Below are 18,922 nucleotides of genomic sequence, written 5' to 3' on the forward strand. Positions count from 1 at the left end.
CACTGTGGATTTGTTACAAAACTATAAAACGCTTGTATTCTGAAAAATAAATGGTTTTTGTTAACAAAATAAAGTGCTCCCCTAAATGACTTTCACAGGGGGGAAAGGGGATGTCAACCTGGAAGGGGGGAGGGAGGCCCACAGCTGAAGGTGCCGCCTAGGATGAGGAGCCTCTGCCACCTCGGCTGCGGAGGCCAGATCGGAGATGGGCACTCCTGCGGGCTGGGACGGTAGGGGGCTGGGCAGGAGGTGGGGCTGTAGCTGAGTCTGGGATGGCAGGGGCTGAGGGGGGGCAGGGGTTGAAGGGGGGGCAGGGGCTGAAGGGGGGGCAGGCTGAGCAGGAGGAGCAGGACCAGGCAGAGGACTGGGGAAGGACATGACCTCCTGGATTGCAGCGCAAATGTCAGTGCGCTGCTGGGCAAATTCCTCCAGCAAGCGCCTGCACCATTCTGCCTCTATCCTGCGGTTCATTGCGTTCTGCATCCTTTGCAGGATCGAGATGTGCTGGCGCACTGGCTCCAAATACATGCGCCAGTGCCGACGGGTTCCCTGCAGCCGTCTGGGTGGTGGGGCAGGTGTGACTCCCCCCTCCTGGTCAGCTGGTCCAGCTGTGGAGGACAAGAGGGAAAAGTCGTCAGTCATGCATGCTCACACTTTCCCTGAGAGGGCATGCCCTTCTTCTCAGCAGGCAGTGCCTGTCCTAGGGTCAGAGGATGCTCATGTGGGTCTCAGTAAGTCATGGTGTGGCCTGGCTGGCAGCCACAGCCTACCTGGAGCCCAGAAGGTGTTTAGGCCACCATCCTGCCCTCCCGCCCCACACCTCCCCCATAGTCAAGCAGCACAGATAAGTGTCAGGCCACGGTTGGGGTTCCCGCAGAGTGCTGAGAAGCCTGCAGCTGTGAGGCAATTCCAGCATCCCAACCCATGTCTGCACCTGGCAAAACTGCCTGCAAGAGTAGGTGGTGCCTCAGGTGCAGAGGTAGGAAAACCCTTCCTGAGAGCAGCCATGGGTGTGACCCCCCTCCCAGGATGTGCTCAGCATGACATGTCACAACACTGCACCATCCACTTTCCTCCCGCCTGCCGTGCCCTGTGAGTGTTGGACCCTCACAGCACTCACCTGATGTTCCCTCTCTGGTGTCCGAAGTTGTCTGGGAGGCCTCCTGAGTTTGGGTGTCTGGCTCTTGGGTGCTCCTGGTGCTGTCTTCCTCCTCCTTCTCCTCTTCCTCTTGGAGCTCTTGGTCATCTGCCTGGAGTTGCGGCCGCTGCTGAACAGAAGTCTCCAACCCAGACTCCACAAGCCGCTCAGGAGGCAGGGGTTCCCCTGCCCCCAGGATCTGGTCCAGATCCTCATGGTAGGCACAATAGTGTTCTGTTTCCCCGGAGTGGGAGCTGCCGCTCACGGGTCCTGACGTATCCCTGCCTCAGTTCCTTCACCTTTGCCCTGACCTGCTCCAGTGTGCGATGGTGGTGACCTTTTTTAGCCAGGCCTTCTGCCATTCAGGCATAAATGTCCACATTCTTCCTCCTGCTGGACTGCATGGCCTGGAGGGACTCCTCCTTAGCCCAGAGCCCCAAGAGGGCTTTGATCTCAGGTCCAGACCAGGAGGGTGCCCAGTATTTGGTGTCCCTGGCTTCCTGCGGGGCTGTGTCCCTGGAGGGAGTCAGGGGGTTCTTGAGGGGCTTGTCTCTGGGACATGTGTCCCGACTGTCCCTACTGGGAAGAGCTGCACAATCAGGGTCCTGGCTGGAGGTGGCTTGCTGCCAGAATGCTGATTCTGGGTGCCTGTCCCTTTTAAAGATGGTTGCAGGCAGGGATGATAAGAGTTGAAAGCTGTGGCAGGAGCGTCCACCAGGGCTTCTTCTTGGAGGCCTTTAATGTCGACATAAATTCTTCCCTGTGTCCACACTTACCTTTTGTCAACAGAACTCTGTCGACAAAGGCGTTATTCCACGTAGAATGAGGTTTGCCACCGTCGACAAAACTGCTGCATTCTGTCGACTTACTGTCAACAGAACTTGGCGGTAGTGTAGATGCAGGTATAGTTTTGTCGACAAAAGTGGACTTTTGTCAACAAAACCCTGTAGTCTAGACACACCCAAAATGAAAACAGTAAGGCAAACTAATACTTCAGGTACATACTATTATCAACATTTATACTGTGCTAATGCCTTGAAGCCAGCCTGTTTGGATATTATGCAAGCCACTTACAAACATATAGGGGTTCAAATCCTCAAAAGTATTTAGGATGCCTACTTGCCATTTACTTCAGTGACAGTTAAATGCCTAATAACGATAAGGATCTGGGCTATAGTGAATTACAATCCTACTTACTAGCTCAAGTAACACCACTAAAGCAATCAAAATACCAAAACTGAAAATAAATGAAGGACAGCAAGTTTTAAATTGACTCAAATTAGGAATCTAAATAGGTGGCCTAATTTTCAGAGGTAGTGAGTACCTGCCCCTCTAACTCATTTCTTCTCAGCCATCATAGGTGAAAATGTTGACCTAGGTCTGCTAAGTCGAAGAGCAGCAATGGATCAAATAGCAATAAAAGTTCCTCAGGTAAGCATCATTCACTTCAGGGTTTTTGTTTCCTACACACAGGGGAGTCTAAATTGATTGCACAGGAAATAATCCTAATTTCTCCAAGGAGGGGGCCTGTTTTTAATGCTTAGTCCTGCTGTGCTTATAAACTCAAAGACATTATTCAGAATGAGCGGATAGACAACAGCCCTTTTGACATTCTTTCAAAGAATGAAGAGAAAAAATGATCTCCTATGAGGTATAACTAAATGTATTCTAACAAATATTTGACGGAATGGTATGAAAAATTAAAAAGCAGGCCTTTTTCTCAAGCAGATCTCTAACACATGGTATGGGATGATGAATTTTAGAAGCAAAACACAATAACCTACAGATTGTATAAGGCAGGGATGGGTAATAAAATGGTGGTGGTTATGCTTCTGGTGGGCTGCCACTATCATATTTACCTGCACATCTGCAGGTAAGTGTGATCGCAGGTTCTGTTGGCCATGGATCTCTGTTCCTGGCCAATGGTAGCAGCTGGAAGCAGCGTGGATCGGGACACCATTTCCCGCAGCTTCCATTGGCTGGTAACAGTGATCTGCAGCCAATGAGAGCTGTGATCACCCGCACTTGTGGAGTTGAAAGCAAATACAGATGTGGGACCTGCCAGAGGCTACTCCTGGTAGATCATATCCAGCCCACGGGCCTGTATTTACCCACCCTAATATAACGTCAAACTTTATTTTATTTAATTATGCACAGTAAGCAACACTAAAAGCAACCTACTAGCCACTTTTTATGGAGGTATTTCATTTATTGTACTGTTCAGATTTGTAATCTAAACAAACAAATTAGCAAAAATGAAACAAAGAAAATATTGTTATCATTAATCTTTTCATAAAAACTTCAGTATGTTCACCCTGCAGGCCCACTTTCAGGCAAGATAACATTTCATGGGACTATGCCATCCTCTGCTTCCCCACATTGGCTCAGATAATTAAATGCTGTGTAAGAAACTAGACTTTTTATTGTTGAATTTGCAGCTTTTTAGGGGTACTAGCAGCTGTGTTTTTCCTTCATAAGCACAAGGTCACTACTAAAGGGCAAGAATATATGTTTTGGGACTTTTGAGATGAAAAGATGTCCAAGTTAATAAATAACATGTGACCAAGACCCAGCAGAGGCCTTTTCAACAAATGGATTGTTATAACAATTCCTATTTGTCAGTTTTAGACATCAATTTATTAAAATTGGGGAAAATCCTGAGACTTTTATTATTTATTCTGCCTTTCTATATATTGATTTCAATGGGAATTTCAGTGAATACTGTGGGTTGGTTTCTGCTGTCAGTTACACCCGTGTAAATTGAGAGAAACACCACTGGCTTCATAGCATTCATCCAGATTTACACTGGGGTAATAATTGAATCACTCTCTGTTGCTCTGAGTTATTATTCTTCATGCTTACCTTTGCTTCTTAGCTCCTCTAAGAATTGGATCAGTGTCTTTATTCATTTATGGAACAGTATAGCTCACAGGGCTTTCCCTATCTCTGAAGTGAATGCATAAATATTTAATTACCATCGGTGGCCCCTTTTGAAGATTAGTTTTGATTTATTAATACTGAACTAAAAATACTGGAATCTCCTTTATCCCCTTCTCTTGTGTACCCTTTTCTTCTACTTTTTTCCCCCCAAGGAGCTCTGATCTAAATATATCATAGCATGCTGATATAGTCTCTTTCCTGTTTTCATTCTAGAACACATCACATCTTTCTAAGCAAGCGGGTAGTTAGAAAAAATTGATAACATCTTAAAATGGAATTTCAAAAAGTGGCTCAGAATTGGCCTATGATCCTTTTTTACACCAACATTGAATACTTTGGAAAATTTCATGACCAAGGCAAAAATTATTTAAAAAAAATTAGATTGCAATATTTAGTCAGAATGCCTTTATACAGTAGTGTACAAATAGCACTGGTTAGTAGGTGAAAAGTAATCTGGCAAATGCAATCCATTCTACCATGCAACTGAATAACAGATTACAATTGCAAATCTGAGCTTTTAATAATGTATTTTCTTATTCATTCTACTGCCATGCTATTATGAGCTCCCTTTGTTTGTGAGTGGGATTTTAAAATATTGTTAAAATATTGACATCTCACTTTTACTCACTTCCCTCAAACAGAAAATACCCACCTAAATACCCAATGATACAGGACAGTGGTTTTCTAGTACTTTTGATCTTCAGAGGACTTCCAACTATTTCACAATGTCGGTCTGCATCTGAGGATAAAAAATAAGGAGGAGTTTAAAAACAATTTTAATAGTCTAGTGTACTTTAATTATATCAATAGTTTTGGTACATCTAAGTGTCTCTATGTATTCTAAGTACAAAGTAGTACAAACTAAAAGAAAAATACTTTCTTTTTACCTTGGATTCCTCTGATGTACACGTACTCAAGACTAGGATTCAAAGTCAGGAAATATGTCATGTATTTAAACATGAAAAGATAATTATTTATACTAGAGCAAGTGGCTATAAAATGTCTTGGAAAATGGCCAACTCTGTGCAAATGAAAACACCATGAAGATGAAAACATGATTAAAAAAAATAAAAACAATGCCAAAAGCAGTTCAGGGCATTAACAGATACCTGTAATGGACTAATTAAACAGAAAGCCTTCATTGCATTGGTTTTTTTACAAGCATGCCTAGCTCTGAAATTGTAAAGTAACTTTGCTGTCAGAAAGAATTATTATTTATGATTTGGAACTGAATAAATACCCTACGGTCTTTCTGTATCATTATTAGCAAATGAAATGTAACACTGCAGGTGATTATTTCAAGGATATTCTTAATGAAATGTGCTACAATAGGTTCCCAATAATGATATTTATCAACAGAACATGTATTTTTTATAAATATAAACCATGGGTTAAATCCTAACTCCAAAGAAGTCAATGGGAATTTTATCATTTAATTTAATGGGGCCAGAATTCCATCATTATTACTGTATATCACACATTCTGACCTCAGTTTGCACTTTTATGAAGCTCCTTCAGTTTTATTTATTATATTCTGCATTTTTGCATATCCTAAGTCAAGGTCATTAGATGGGATGTTTGAATTTACCTTGTTCCAGACAGAGGACTTCACCATCAGTCAGAACAGAATCAGGCAGGAGGTTTATTAGCTCATAAAAGTACTCAACAGACTGTTCATAACGTACTGTTAGAACTTTCAGGCAGAGAAAAAAAATGAAGTACTGAGCACAAATATCCCAAATGTTGAATAATTAGCTGGCACCAGGATGAAGAATGAGATTCAAAACTCATCAGTCTTTTGTCAAAAGAATCAGCCATGGGGCCAATATTAAGATTCTTTTTTTATTTCTTTAACACTTTCTTGAATATTATTGTAATTTAAATTCAACAAGAGCATAGATGAACAGATAATCTGGGAGTTTTGCCATTGACTTGAACAAATGGAAGTCAACTACATCATTTAAAAAAATACTTAGCCGGTACACATACTAACACACACGCTATATATCTACACACCTACATGTGTGATCCAATTGGCTAAAAATAAGTCTTTGAGCATTGAATGCCAACATTGAAATATTTAGCCAGTCTCTAGTTTGCCTCTGCCTTGTCTCTAGTTTTTTCAAATAAAGAATTCCTTCTTATGCATTTTATCCCAGCACAAAATGATGAACACACACAAACACCCTCATGTTCAGGAGTGCAATGTGGATCAATTTATCTTTAAGAAAAAGAAAGGTGAAATTGCACTTTCCAGAAAATTGTAATTTCATATGCAAGATCCCTGCAATATGATGAAAAATGTGCATGGCATTTTGCCAGGAGAAGAACAACAATAGCCACAGCCTTTATTTTCAAACTTTGATTTTTCATAAAGGTAAGTTCACAATCATTTTTGAACAAACAGGCTACTAAAATCTGCATCATGGTAAAAATATATTAAGCAGCATACACGGAGAAATGAAATTCTTTGACTCCTACTGCAAGTTTCATTAGACAATTGATACCTGGGAATCTCAAAGGCTCAAGAGCACAAATACTCTAAAAGCCAAGTACACAGAACACTTTCTATTAAACTACAAGTGTTCTTTTCAGTGAAAAAAATGCATTAAGACTAACTCAGTGAACTTTATTAAGTAACTTAAAACTGTTACATTTGAGGTATTTTAAATGAGAGAAGAAATTTTTCTCCATACAGTAGATATTTTTACTCTGGGGAGGGGAAGCAGCCATTGCAAAATAATCCATGAGATAACCTTCAGATTGTCTGTAAAACCTAAGTCCTGTGCCAGACTGCAGACATAGGTCTGAAACACAGCCTAACTCCAGTACTGCTGTCATACTATTTGACCACCACAGAGAGTCAGTGGCTGCAGCCGAACAGCCTTTTCCTAAAACGGTCAAAATATTATTGCCTCTCACAAGATAGTCATATGCTGCTGACTCCCTGCTCCTCTGTTTCTGAGTCACTGATTTCTGGTTAAGCTATGGAAAATACTGAACTCAACCCCCCCAAAATTTATAAAAAGCAGTTATTACTGACGATGTTTAATGCCCTTCTTTAAAAAAAAATGCTTACCTGTTCCTTGTCAGGAAGTAGGGAAGGAGCCAGGAATAGGGCTGTTGGGGCGCTCAGAGAAATCAGTCAATATTTAATGGCATATTTGGCCTTTTGAAGTTTGCAAGGGAAGTCGAACCTACAACATGTACTTAACTTCATACACTTAATTGCAAAACTCCCATTTGATATCACTGGTCAAGTCTCAGTAGTAGTATTTGACCAAGCCTTAGCAGTAGTCTCAGAAAAATAATTGGGATTATTGCCAGCATACAATCATGGCTCCATTAAAACCAATGGGAAACCCATAGTGGATGGAACCAGGGTTTCACCCCTTCTCTGATAAGCACGTGCATAAGTCTTTGCAGGTTTGGGACTTATGCTTATAGGAGTTTTTATTACTATTTATGGTAATAGTCTTGTCTTTCCCACTGGAAGAGAGAGAGATTTATGGTTCAATAGGATTAACATTAAAGTTCCCCTGAAGTCAGATGTTTGATAAAACCCCATTAAATTATAATATTAAAAATAAAACTAAGCCACAAATCCTGGTAATAAATATTTCATGATAACTGTTATGAAAAAATTCTGTCAAGTTCAGAATAAAACCCCCTCATTAGTAGTTACAGAAACTTGTATCTACACCACCTTTGCAGTTATATTTCTAACCTCACTCTGCACAAGGAAAGTTGTCACAGTAATATAAAAGGTTTTCATCTGTGTCTCATTCACATTCAGTCTCCTAACAATAGTCTTAAGAAAAGCATTTTAAACTAACCAACTGAACTATAGGGTAGTCTACAAGAAATATGTTTGTGATACAATGGAATCCACTTTCTGGTGCTGATGCTGCAACCTATCCAATTTTCTAAAAGGATACAGCAATGCTACCAAGAAATTGGTTTCTCAATGTGCAGTGGCAAAGTTTACCTTTAATTCTTATTGTAAATTTCCTCAAAATGTAGTTTTCAATTCATTCTATTCACTGTTACAAATAACAGCTGAAATACTCAGCAGAAACCTCTTATCTTTATATCTCTTTATATATTTATCTTATGCAAACACTCACTGCTCAGTTAGAGTTGGTGCCATTGTCAGGGGGTCATTCTTTAAGGAAAAAGATCATTTAGGGTTTCTGGACTTTTTGGACATTCAAACCTTACTGTGAGAAATATATGGATTTCACAAACAAATGTAAGAAAAATAAGGTAGGTGAAATTGTTCATTAAACAGATCTACTCATTTAAACAGAATTGGAAAACACAGTGTACGAAAAGCCTCCTTGTTGCCATTTCAAAGAACGAAACAGTCAAGAAGTTGGCATGTTAAGTAAGGAGATTTCTTCTTTCATTCAAAAGCACTTAAAAAGCAGTGGCCTTTAACTCCCATGTAAAAGAAGTATAACTTATTACTGTGTGTGTAGATATTGTTGTGTTTGTAGCGTTTGAAAAAAAATAGTACAGTATTGCAAATTGAGATACATAAACAAAACTAACACATTTACACTAAGGCTCCTTTTGTACTGCAGAACATGGTAAAGAGTCAATCATGTGAAGAGAATAAGGCCCTCTTCTCTTTAGAAGTAAAAACAAAAATTTTCAAAAATGTCTAAAGGAGGGTACAGTATTTGGATTTCTCATATGTAAACATTAGGACTTTTTTTTTTTTTTTTTTTTAGGTGAGACACTATCGATTTAGGATACCAGGATTTGAACATTTTGGCTGTAATATAAATTTTAATCCTTGCACTGGAAAAACACACATAACATCTGAAAACCAACTATTCCAATGGCACTGGTAATATAAAGTCAACAATGGTGTTGAAATGGGTTGGGGGTGTGATTATACATAATCACTCATCATTATTCACCAAATTATTTATGTTACATTGCACAGAAGCACCTGATCTTATCACAGAATTACAAATCACATATAGGAGCCATTTCACTCTACCAAGACAATAAATCAAGGATAGGAAATGAAGAAAATACTTTATCCAATGAAAGTGACAAAACCTTAAATAGATAGAATGCAACTGTTATTTACATTGGAAATAGAGCAATATCAGAGCAGCTGTCCCTACTCTTGTGAAACGTACTACAGGACGCTTAACAAGAAGCGGTCAAGATTTTGGTTTTATATGTCATCTGAAAAGCAGCATTTCCAGCAGCACAGTCTGCTCCCAACACTGCCCTCGTGAATCACGCTGGACCACTGGTTCAATTCTGATTCAAAGAAGAGTGCCATCAACTAAATTACAAACATGATTTCTTTGTTTTTCCTAGAGGCCTCCCATCCAAGCACTGACCAAGTTCAGTCTGCTAGTTTATGAAATCTGACAAGCTCACATGTTGGAGAGACATAGCTAATGCCTATATGTTAAGATTGTATAATGACTGATCACGTCTACTGTCAAAAACACCTATTGTTATGAATCTCCACAGCATCAACAGTTAAAACTCTAAATTTTAGTTTCAACAAAAATAATATAGAGAGCATGATTTTTATTTCTAGCCAGAGTAAGAACAGATTAGCTCTTGCGATTTTCTTCTATTCGTATTCATATTGAATCTTTACCCATGGAAGACCTGTGATTTGATATATTTTTTCTGCCCATGAAGAAAGACTTTGATCCTCAGTCTTTCCTTTATGCTCTTTGCTTAGCACTCGGGGAGGGGGTGGGGGCGGGGTGTCCCATCCAGCATGGGCCTTTTCTCTCCCCCCATTCTTAGCTCCCCCTGACCACCAGGGTCCTTTTCTCTTCCCATCCCTGCCTTGGCCACCAGGGTCCCTTTTCCTGGATCTTCCGGTTCTCCTGACACAACCAAACCCTTATCTTGCTTAAAGTTAGCAAAATAGGAAGCTGAATACCACATTTGGTGGCCCTAGCTCTGAGGAGTTCTTGAACAAACAGACTCCCAGATAGACAGATAGATGCACTCTAAAATATACAGATTATTATTTATTACAGTAGCATCTTGATATCCTGAGATCAGGATCCTACTGGGTTACTTAATGTTTAATAGCATCTTCAGAAAGGCCTCTGCTGACAAAAGGGGTGATGTCTGATTTGATAATAGCTAACAAGTAGAGGAGGTGAGGAATTTTCCAAAGCACTATTTTTGTCATGAGAAATTGCCCGTGCTTCAAAACCAAAACTATTTCTATGAGAAAGTCATTTTTGGCAAATTTCACAATTTAAAAATGTTTGAAAAAAACAGATTCAAAATTGTTGAAGTGTCCTGTTTAGAGAAAACAAACAAAAAATTCTTTTAAATTTTTTTTAAAATAAATGTACATTTCAAAATGTCAGTTTATTTATACTTTTAAAAGAGAATAAAAATAGTAAACAGTTGAAAACTGAAGCAAAACATTAGAGGTACCAGAGCCACACACTTATTTTTGGATTATGCGTTTATAAAATTTTTCAAGATGTCACCTTTTCCTCCCAATCTGGGGCAGGAAAATGTTCAAAATCTGGAAAATTCTTTTGGGATGTGAAAACCATTCATCTCCAGTAACAGACTCCTCCACATATTACAAATCTCCAATGAGTGAAGAATGTTATCAAAATCAGCTGATACAAGGATTCCAATGTGCTTTACAAATTTAAGTAACAGGCAAACTACACTTCCACTCACTGACAAACAGCCACCTTTAGGGTGGAAACCAGCAACTGTTTTATAGAACCTACTAATCGCATACAACAGTTGAGGCAGGAATTTAAGAAGGACCTTCTTGAGCTGAAATTTATATTAAAAATGGAGACTGACATTCTCAGGACCAATGAACCCAGACATACATCTCCTCTCTCTGAATGTGTCTTCTTTCTTGCCGCAAAAAACAAACCCAGAGCTCTCTAATCAGTGTCCACTTAAATTCCCTTGAATTTTCACCCAATACCAAGAAAACAGCAAAAAGGGCAGTAACAGTCACTATAACACACAGTGGCCTCAACTCCTAAGCCTTTTGATCAAATGGGAAAAGCCTCCTGATCATGTAGTGTATTGTAAGCTCTTCAGCTGGAGAATCACCGAGTTTAAGTAAATGGTTCAGATCCTTACAGGTCAAATACTGCCCTTTCCAATTCTTTTAAACTTTTTTCACTAAAGCAAGCAATCCAATCTGTCCTCTTTCTTTGCCTTCTTTGGTTGCAATTTTGCCTCCTTACTCTGATGTCTCCCACACATCTTTAGAACCCAGTTATGGATTGATCACTGAAGGTTTTAGACACTGCATATTAAATGTCAAAGACTTTGGATTAGTTGGATTTGGATAATTATAACCCTTTGGATTATTTTTGTGCTTTGTCTCAGCCAATCATTCACATATTAATGACATTCCACCACTACAACTGGTTAGATTCTTAAGCCAGCTGCTCATCCCTATTCCTATTCTTCTTGCAAGCAGCCCTTCACTTTTTCTCTTCAGTAGCAAATTTGCTGCTTCTTGCACCCTCTCAGTACCTTACATTCATCATACTCTTTCCCTTACATGCTTATGTACAAAATCTAGCTACTATTTTCTTAAGGGGTTATTACTCCTTTTCTGACTCAAATGTAACTCCAGGAATCAAGGGGTAAATCTTGGAATCTTGGTTGGCCAGACCAGACTATTGTTCACGAGGAGTAGAGGCAGTTAGCTTGCTTGGGAACATGGCACTCAGGAATAATAGTGATAGAAATGTAGCCGTGTTAGTCTGGGGTAGTTGAAGCAAAATGCAGGACAATGTAGCACTTTAAAGACTAACAAGATGGTTTATTAGATGATGAGCTTTCGTGGGCCAGACCCACTTCCTCAGATCAAATAGTGGAAGAAAGTAGTCACAACCATATATACCAAAGGATACAATTTAAAAAAAATGAACAAATATGAAAAGGACAAATCACATTGCAGAACAGAAGGGGGATGCGGGAGGGGGGGGGTGGGAAGGGGGAGGAAGGAAGGTAAGTGTCTGTGAATTGCTGATATTAAAGGTAGGGAGAGTGGGATGTTTGTGAGTTAATGGTATTACAGGTGATAATTGGGGAAACTGTCTTGGTAATGGGTGAGAAAGTTCAAAGACTTGTTAAGTCCTTGTTGGTAAGTGTCGAATTTTAACATGAATGACAGTTCAGAGGATTCCCTTTCAAGTGCAGATGTAAAAGGTCTTCGTAGCAGAATGCAGGTGGCTAAGTCATTTAGAGAGTGTCCTTTCTGGTTAAAGTGGCAAGAAACTGTTTTCTCTTTGTGATCTTGTCTGATATCTGTTTTGTGGGCATTAATCCTTTGGCGAAGTGTCTGAATAATAGCACTGTTTGACCATGAAAGGACAAAGGGAAAGCTATGCCTGGGTATAAACTGATTCTGCCTCTTGACTGGACAGCTGGAGTTTGCCCAGATCAGTGATCTCTGACTGTTCAATATCTTCATCAATGATGTAGATATTGGGATAGAGAGTACACTTATTAAGTTTGCAGATGATACCAAACTGGGTGGGGTTGCAACTTCTTTGGAGGATAGGGACATAATTCAAAATGACCTTAGCAAGTTAGAGAAATGGTCAGAGGTAAACAGGATGAGGTTTAATAAAGAGAAATGCAAAGTGCTCCACTTAGGAAGGAACAATCAGTTCCATACATACAAGATGGGAAGCGACTGTCTAGGAAGGAGCATGGCGGAAAGGGATCTAGGGGTCATAGTGGACCACAAGTTGAATATGAGTCAACAGTGTGATGCTGTTGCAAAAAAAGCAAATATGATTCTAGGTTGTATCAACAGGTGTGTTGTAAGCAAAACTTGTGAAGTCATTCTGCCGCTCTACTCTGCACTAGTTAGGCCTCAGCTGGAGTACTGTGTCAAGTTCTGGGCGCCACATTTCAAGAAAGATGTGGAGAAACTGGAAAGGGTACAGAGAAGAGCAACAAGAATGATTAAAGGTTTAGAGAACATGACCTATGAAGCCAGGCTTCATGAACTGGGCTTGTTTAGTTTGGAAAAAAGATGATTAAGGGGGAACATGATAGCGGTTTTCAAATATCTAAAAGGGTGTCACAAGGAGGAAGGAGAAAATTTGTTCCTCTTGGTTTCTGAGGACAGGACAAGGAGTAATGGGCTTAAAGTGCAGCAGGGGAGGTTTAGATTGGACATTAGGAAAAAATTCCTAACTGTCAGGGTGGTCAAATATTGGAATAAATTGCCAAGGGAGGTGGTGGAATCTCCCTCTCTGGAGATATTTAAGAACAGGTTAGATAGACATCTGTCAGGGATGGTGTAGACGGAGCTTGGTCCTGCCTTGAGGGCGGGGGGCTGGACTCGATGACCTCTTGAGGTCCCTTCCAGTCCTATTATTCTATGATTCTATGAAATGCATTATTCTATCTGATGGGAAGCCTCATCTGAATTAATTAGCAATACTTTTGTAAGTGTACAGCATATGCTTTATCCTCTCAGAAAGGCAGACAAATCAATATCGAGTACTGATCTTTTAGAAACAAAAATGAAGCAGATTGTACATATTATTGAAGCAATCCACAACACAAAGAACCAGATACAGACCTTTTGTTATTTAAAGCTGTATATTTGGCTATTCAAATGTGGTAACATTTATAGTTATTATTCACATGTATTGCTAAATTGCATACATTCTGCTCTCAGCTGTCTAAATGCAGCATAACCACATTGCTGTACATGTGCACAGGATAGGAACATCTCTATTCTCCTAGTAATAAGCTCCCCAGATCCGGTACTTTGGCATGCTTGTGGCAGAACCAGACTTGTCAGTCATTGATTAGCAGGGAAATACTGCACCTCCTTAAATGTCCTCCAGTCAAGAGTTTCCAAAGCCAGGATATTGTCCTAAATCACAGCTCATGTTAAACAACTTGGAGGAAAAAGCACAGACATTTCTCATACGACAATGCCTGAAAAGTTAATGAAAGCAACCCAAATCGTGGATATCAATTTCTGTCTCCATTCTAGATAATTTGTCAGAACAGATCTGAGGACATTATTAGTTAGAAGAAATAAATGTAAATGGACTTACTAGTTAGGTAAACTTCCAGGGGTTCCAGTAGGGCCACTGCATGGGCCAGGTGCCCACCAAGGAACCAGCCTGATACTTAGTGGCAGGTAGACTGCACCGATGGCAGGTTTTTGGCAGTACGTAAAGTTGCCCTTCTGACTTAGGATTCTTTTCTTGGAAGCCACAGTGGAGCTATACTTGCTTCCACCTCCATATGGTGCTGGAGTTCCAGGGACCAGTGGCATGCTGGAAATCAGGTGGCACTTGCTGGTGGCCCTGGGGCTGGGAAAGCACCTGATGCACCCTGTTCCCTCCTGCTTCTGGATGATGGAGTTAGCGGGTGCACCAGTAGAAATAGCAGGACTAGAAGAGAGAGAACATTCATAGAAGCCTGAAAAGTGCCCAGAGTTGATGGTAGTGTCAGTCCATTGGCACCACAGTGGTTGTCTAGTGTCATTGGAGGATCTCACACCAGAATCAATACCCTTAGTAGAGTCAACAGTGCTGACACACATCCGGGTGAATAAGAGTGGCTCAGCATGGGTCTCACTAAATTGCCTTCTCCCCACTTGCCTCTCTTCTGTGCTGATGAGTGCCCTCGCTTGTTGCACTGCTGCTTGTTCTTCTTCCTTAGCACCAGACATGGACTTCCTCAAAAAATGAGGTTTACGTGGCTTTTCGACAAGGGGGGGAGGGGTTCATCAAAAAAAGACTCGTCTCAACTACTTTCACTTTAGAAAGCTCTGCTTTGGAAAGTGAGATCGGAAGAAGATATGCAAATTCCCATTGCATATCCTCTTTTGACACTCTAGCGTAGTCTAGATGAGCCCAGAAACTACTGGAATCTATATACACTACACTATGATAACTATGAACATGGAAAACCTGAAAACCACTTGGAAGAAGCGTTGCTGAAGCAAGAAGCTTCATTCCAGAAACTGTTACAGGTGGTAAGAAGGAACTGAGAGGGTGTGCAGCTGGTGGTGCCTCTTACTCTTGCGCATAAGCATGCAGCTCCAGAGGATGCTAGAGCCGGCCCAACTTATACAATGTAGGGAAAAATCTCCAGTAACAATACATGCAGCTTGTGCACACACCTAGCATGGAGTAGACATGCTATATATGCTATATATCTCCTCCATCTTACACTGGGGTGCAACTGATTATGTTGTCCTTAGTTTACTTATGAAAAGCCCATCAGAGTTCATTGTCATGACCATTTTGTTATGCCTTGTAGGAACAATGCTGCAAGAATCACGTTCTAGGTGATGGATGCTGCATTCTCACTTTTGGGAACCCATTTCCTGGGTTGAATAGTGACCTGAATGAACTCAATCAGTTATCTCCAGCTAGCATCTGACATAAGGATTATTCTGTTTATTAATGCAATAATTAATCCAGTAATACCTAGACACCACTTACTTTCTTTTTGGGGAGTTCTCTTTATGTTAACAATCTTCTGAGAAGGAGAACTTAAATTTAATAGCATTCGTCCCCAGACCAGGCCTATGTCTGATTTCCCGGGCACAATATGCATCATGAATCCAAGATATTACAAAAACCGTACAACTCTGTATGTTGCTTGTAGTTTGCTCTCTTATCCAGACTGCTGATCAGAAAAATTGTTAAGGAAAAGACAAAAGTGAATTTCCTTCTTTCATAAAGCTAATATTAGTATTACCATGACCCTGGAGAAGATCCTAGTGGCATTTTCAGATCAAACAGTAATGACTGACGTTGGGGCGCAAGGAAGCTGCTATTCATATGCAGAACTTAGATGTCTGTGAGATGGTCAAATGGAAACGTGGCAATAAGCCTCCTTTAGGAGCTTATTCAGTTGTTTTAGGCATAGTCCCGCTGTTTGTTCCTGATATTCTGTTGCTAGAAATAGGATGGGAAATAGGTTTTAATGCTCCCTTCTGAAGCAGGCGATGGATGATTTCATTCATAACCTGGCATTTCCATGGGCTGCTTGAAATTGGAAATGGGCCAAAGCTGTTCCATGCACACCTACGTAGGGTACTTCCTCTTGATAATGTCCAGTGACCAAAGGTATAAACAGCTATTTGCTACCAAACTGAAAAAAACTACCAGCAATCAGGAGTGGAGCTCTAGGTAGGGCTGGTTGAGAGTTATGCAGACAGCTCTAAGGAAAATAAGGGCAGATGAGACCTTTCCTCACCTACAAAATTCACCACCACACCTTCCCCTTGTTCTAGTTACCACTTGCAGAGATATTTTCATCTGTTGTACTGCTTCAACTGACCATATCTCACAGTTCTATCTGGTATCAAAATCTATGTCATATGACCTATTTTTTTTCTGTAGGAGTCAGGATTGTAAATCAGCTTTTCTAATGACTCTGAATAGGTTACACTTTCCATAACATTTCCCAGGTAGGACTAAGAGAATTGATTTTCCTGAGCATCTCAAGGCTCAAACCCCCACATTTTTACATGACACAGATTCGTATCTCACAGTCTTTTTCAATGAGATGCCTTTACACTATGACATTTTTAAAATACTTCAATAGCATTTACCCACAGTAGCACTGTTTGAGAATGCATGCAGACGCACTTTGGGTGTCAGTCTGACACTTGTTTATTTACTTTTGTTGGCCAACTGAGAGCTTTGACATCTAAAGGAGGGATGAACTGAGGAGATGCCTGTCTCGTTTGACTTCAGGTGACTAGCCTGTATAGTGAAGAGGCCACTTTTGAAGTAAAAGTCTCTCTGAGGTAGTAATATTGCCACAAAAGGAAATAACCACATTTACATGTAGCAGTGACACCAGGATGAATTTGGACTGATGCTTACTCATATGCCTTCACAGAACTGAGGCCAGGAGGGAAGAGGCCTCTTATTGCCTTCTTGTTCTTCAGAACCTGGATGCTGTCTCACTCACCAGCTCCTGGGGACAGGAGATGGAGGTGGTGAGGTGGGCTAGGCAACCTGCAGTGGAAGCTGGGAACAATAACCTGGACATCAGGGTATGGTGGCACATAGCTGGTGGCAAGAACCTAGTGGATTCAATCTTTATAATCCTGCCTGGTTTCTTTCCTACTCTGAGAGAGGAAGGAGGTAACTAGTCCTGTCTGGGATGAGGGTGAAACTCACTTTGCTCACAGAGCTGGCCAAGCTCCTCAATAAGAAGATTGATGGTAGGAAAAAGAGGAGATAAAGGCATTTTCTTTGACTTCTGGCTTCTCTTGGCCTACATCAGTCCCTGAAGTCTACAGGGCCATGAACTCCTGCAGTGCCTTAGAACAGAAAGCAGAGGTGAGGAGGTAAAAGCAGAACAGAGGGGGCAATCTCTTCAAAGACAAATGCAGCCCTGGGACACAATAGTAAGTTGCTGATTTAGACCTTGATCCTAACAGGTGCTGGTTGACCTCCGCACATCATAGACAGAAGCCTTTAAGGATCACTTTTGTGCAATGCATATTTTTTTCTATTGTAATTTCTTACATATATGCACATCTAAATTCTGTGGCCATTCCAAACAATTCCAAAGATTAAACTCAACAAAAGAGTTTAATTAATTAAAACAGTTGAATTCCCCTGGTCTGCACCAGTTCTAAGTCAGCTGCTAGGTGCTGGCCAAGGTGGAACACCAGTGCCCTGCTGGCCCCACAGAGCGGGAGGGGCCAGCAACACCCACCACAGCTGAGGCAATCCACAGGAAGGGCCCAGCAAGTGTCCAGATTTGCCACTGCCCCCCACCCCCAGGAGAGGGCGGCACCTTGTCTAGCCACAGCTTGCACCCAGCCCCACTTTGAACCTCAGCCTGACCAACTCAGCCCTTAGAGCTAATCTTTATCCCAAAGTTACAGATCTGGCTTGACAATTTCCCTTACCTACATTATTCCAACATGCCAGAGCCTCTTCACTTTGGAGACATGTCGCAGATATGGGTAAAGCCCGGCGCGAGATTTACACCATCTCCCCCGGATTTTCAAGGACCAGCAAGAGCTCATCCGACACCGCTGGAACCGTGATGCTTTCCAAGACTCGGGCACCACTCTCGGGATGAACTCATTCCAGGGTGCCCTGCCCTTCACAAAGAAAAAAGAACTCTCCCTGGGGCTCCCACTGGCTCCTCTGGAATTGGTTGTGTTACCGCACTGGATGCTTCACAGCACCCTTCTCTGCTACTGTGGATTCGGGGACCTGAATCCGACTCCCTTTCAATCTCAGGTCATCTATAAATGATTTAGCACCGGATTCCCCATGAACATGTGGTGCACAATGGGTGAAAGGTGGCTCCCTTCTGTCCACACTCCGGTCCCAATGTGAGTGACTCTCCTCACCAAGCCCTACCCTCCCGGAGGGGGGGGGGGAAATCTGGGGCCAACGGAGGCGCCCCGGTGCTGCCATATTGTGGAGAAAGGCTCTCGGGTAAATAGGATGAAGTTTAAGAAGGAAAAATGCAAAGTACTCCACTTCGGAAGGAACAATCAGTTTCACACATACAGAATGGGAAGTGACTGTCTAGGAAGAAGTACTACAGAAAGAGATCTCGGGGTCATAGTGGTACACAAGCTAAATATGAATCAACAGTCTGATGCTGTTGCAAAAAAAAAATCAAACATGATTCTGGGATGCATTAACAGTGTTGTGAGCAAGACACGAGAAGTCATTCTTCCGCTCTACTCTGTACTGATTAGGCTTCAGTTGGAGTATTGTGTCCAGTTCTGGGCACCATATTTCAAGAAAGATGTGGAGAAATTGGAAAAGATCCAGAGAAGAGCAAGAAGAATGATTAAAGGTCTAGAGAACATGA

The 18,922-nt window shown here is 41.3% G+C and overlaps 1 protein-coding gene across 1 annotated transcript in view; it reads right to left on the reverse strand.

The window, feature by feature from the left end:
- The window catches only part of MTA3 (metastasis associated 1 family member 3), a 183,950-nt gene that overhangs the window by 12,931 nt on the left and 152,097 nt on the right, over positions 1–18,922 (reverse strand). Inside the window, exon 15 of the mRNA XM_006133984.3 lies at positions 4,731–4,817. Coding sequence (XP_006134046.2) covers positions 4,731–4,817 — 87 coding nt within the window. The remainder of the gene's footprint in view (positions 1–4,730; positions 4,818–18,922) is intronic.

This window comes from Pelodiscus sinensis, chromosome 3, assembly GCF_052426305.1.
Source record: "Pelodiscus sinensis isolate ZL-2025 chromosome 3, ASM5242630v1, whole genome shotgun sequence".
Taxonomy (NCBI): Eukaryota; Metazoa; Chordata; order Testudines; family Trionychidae; genus Pelodiscus; species Pelodiscus sinensis.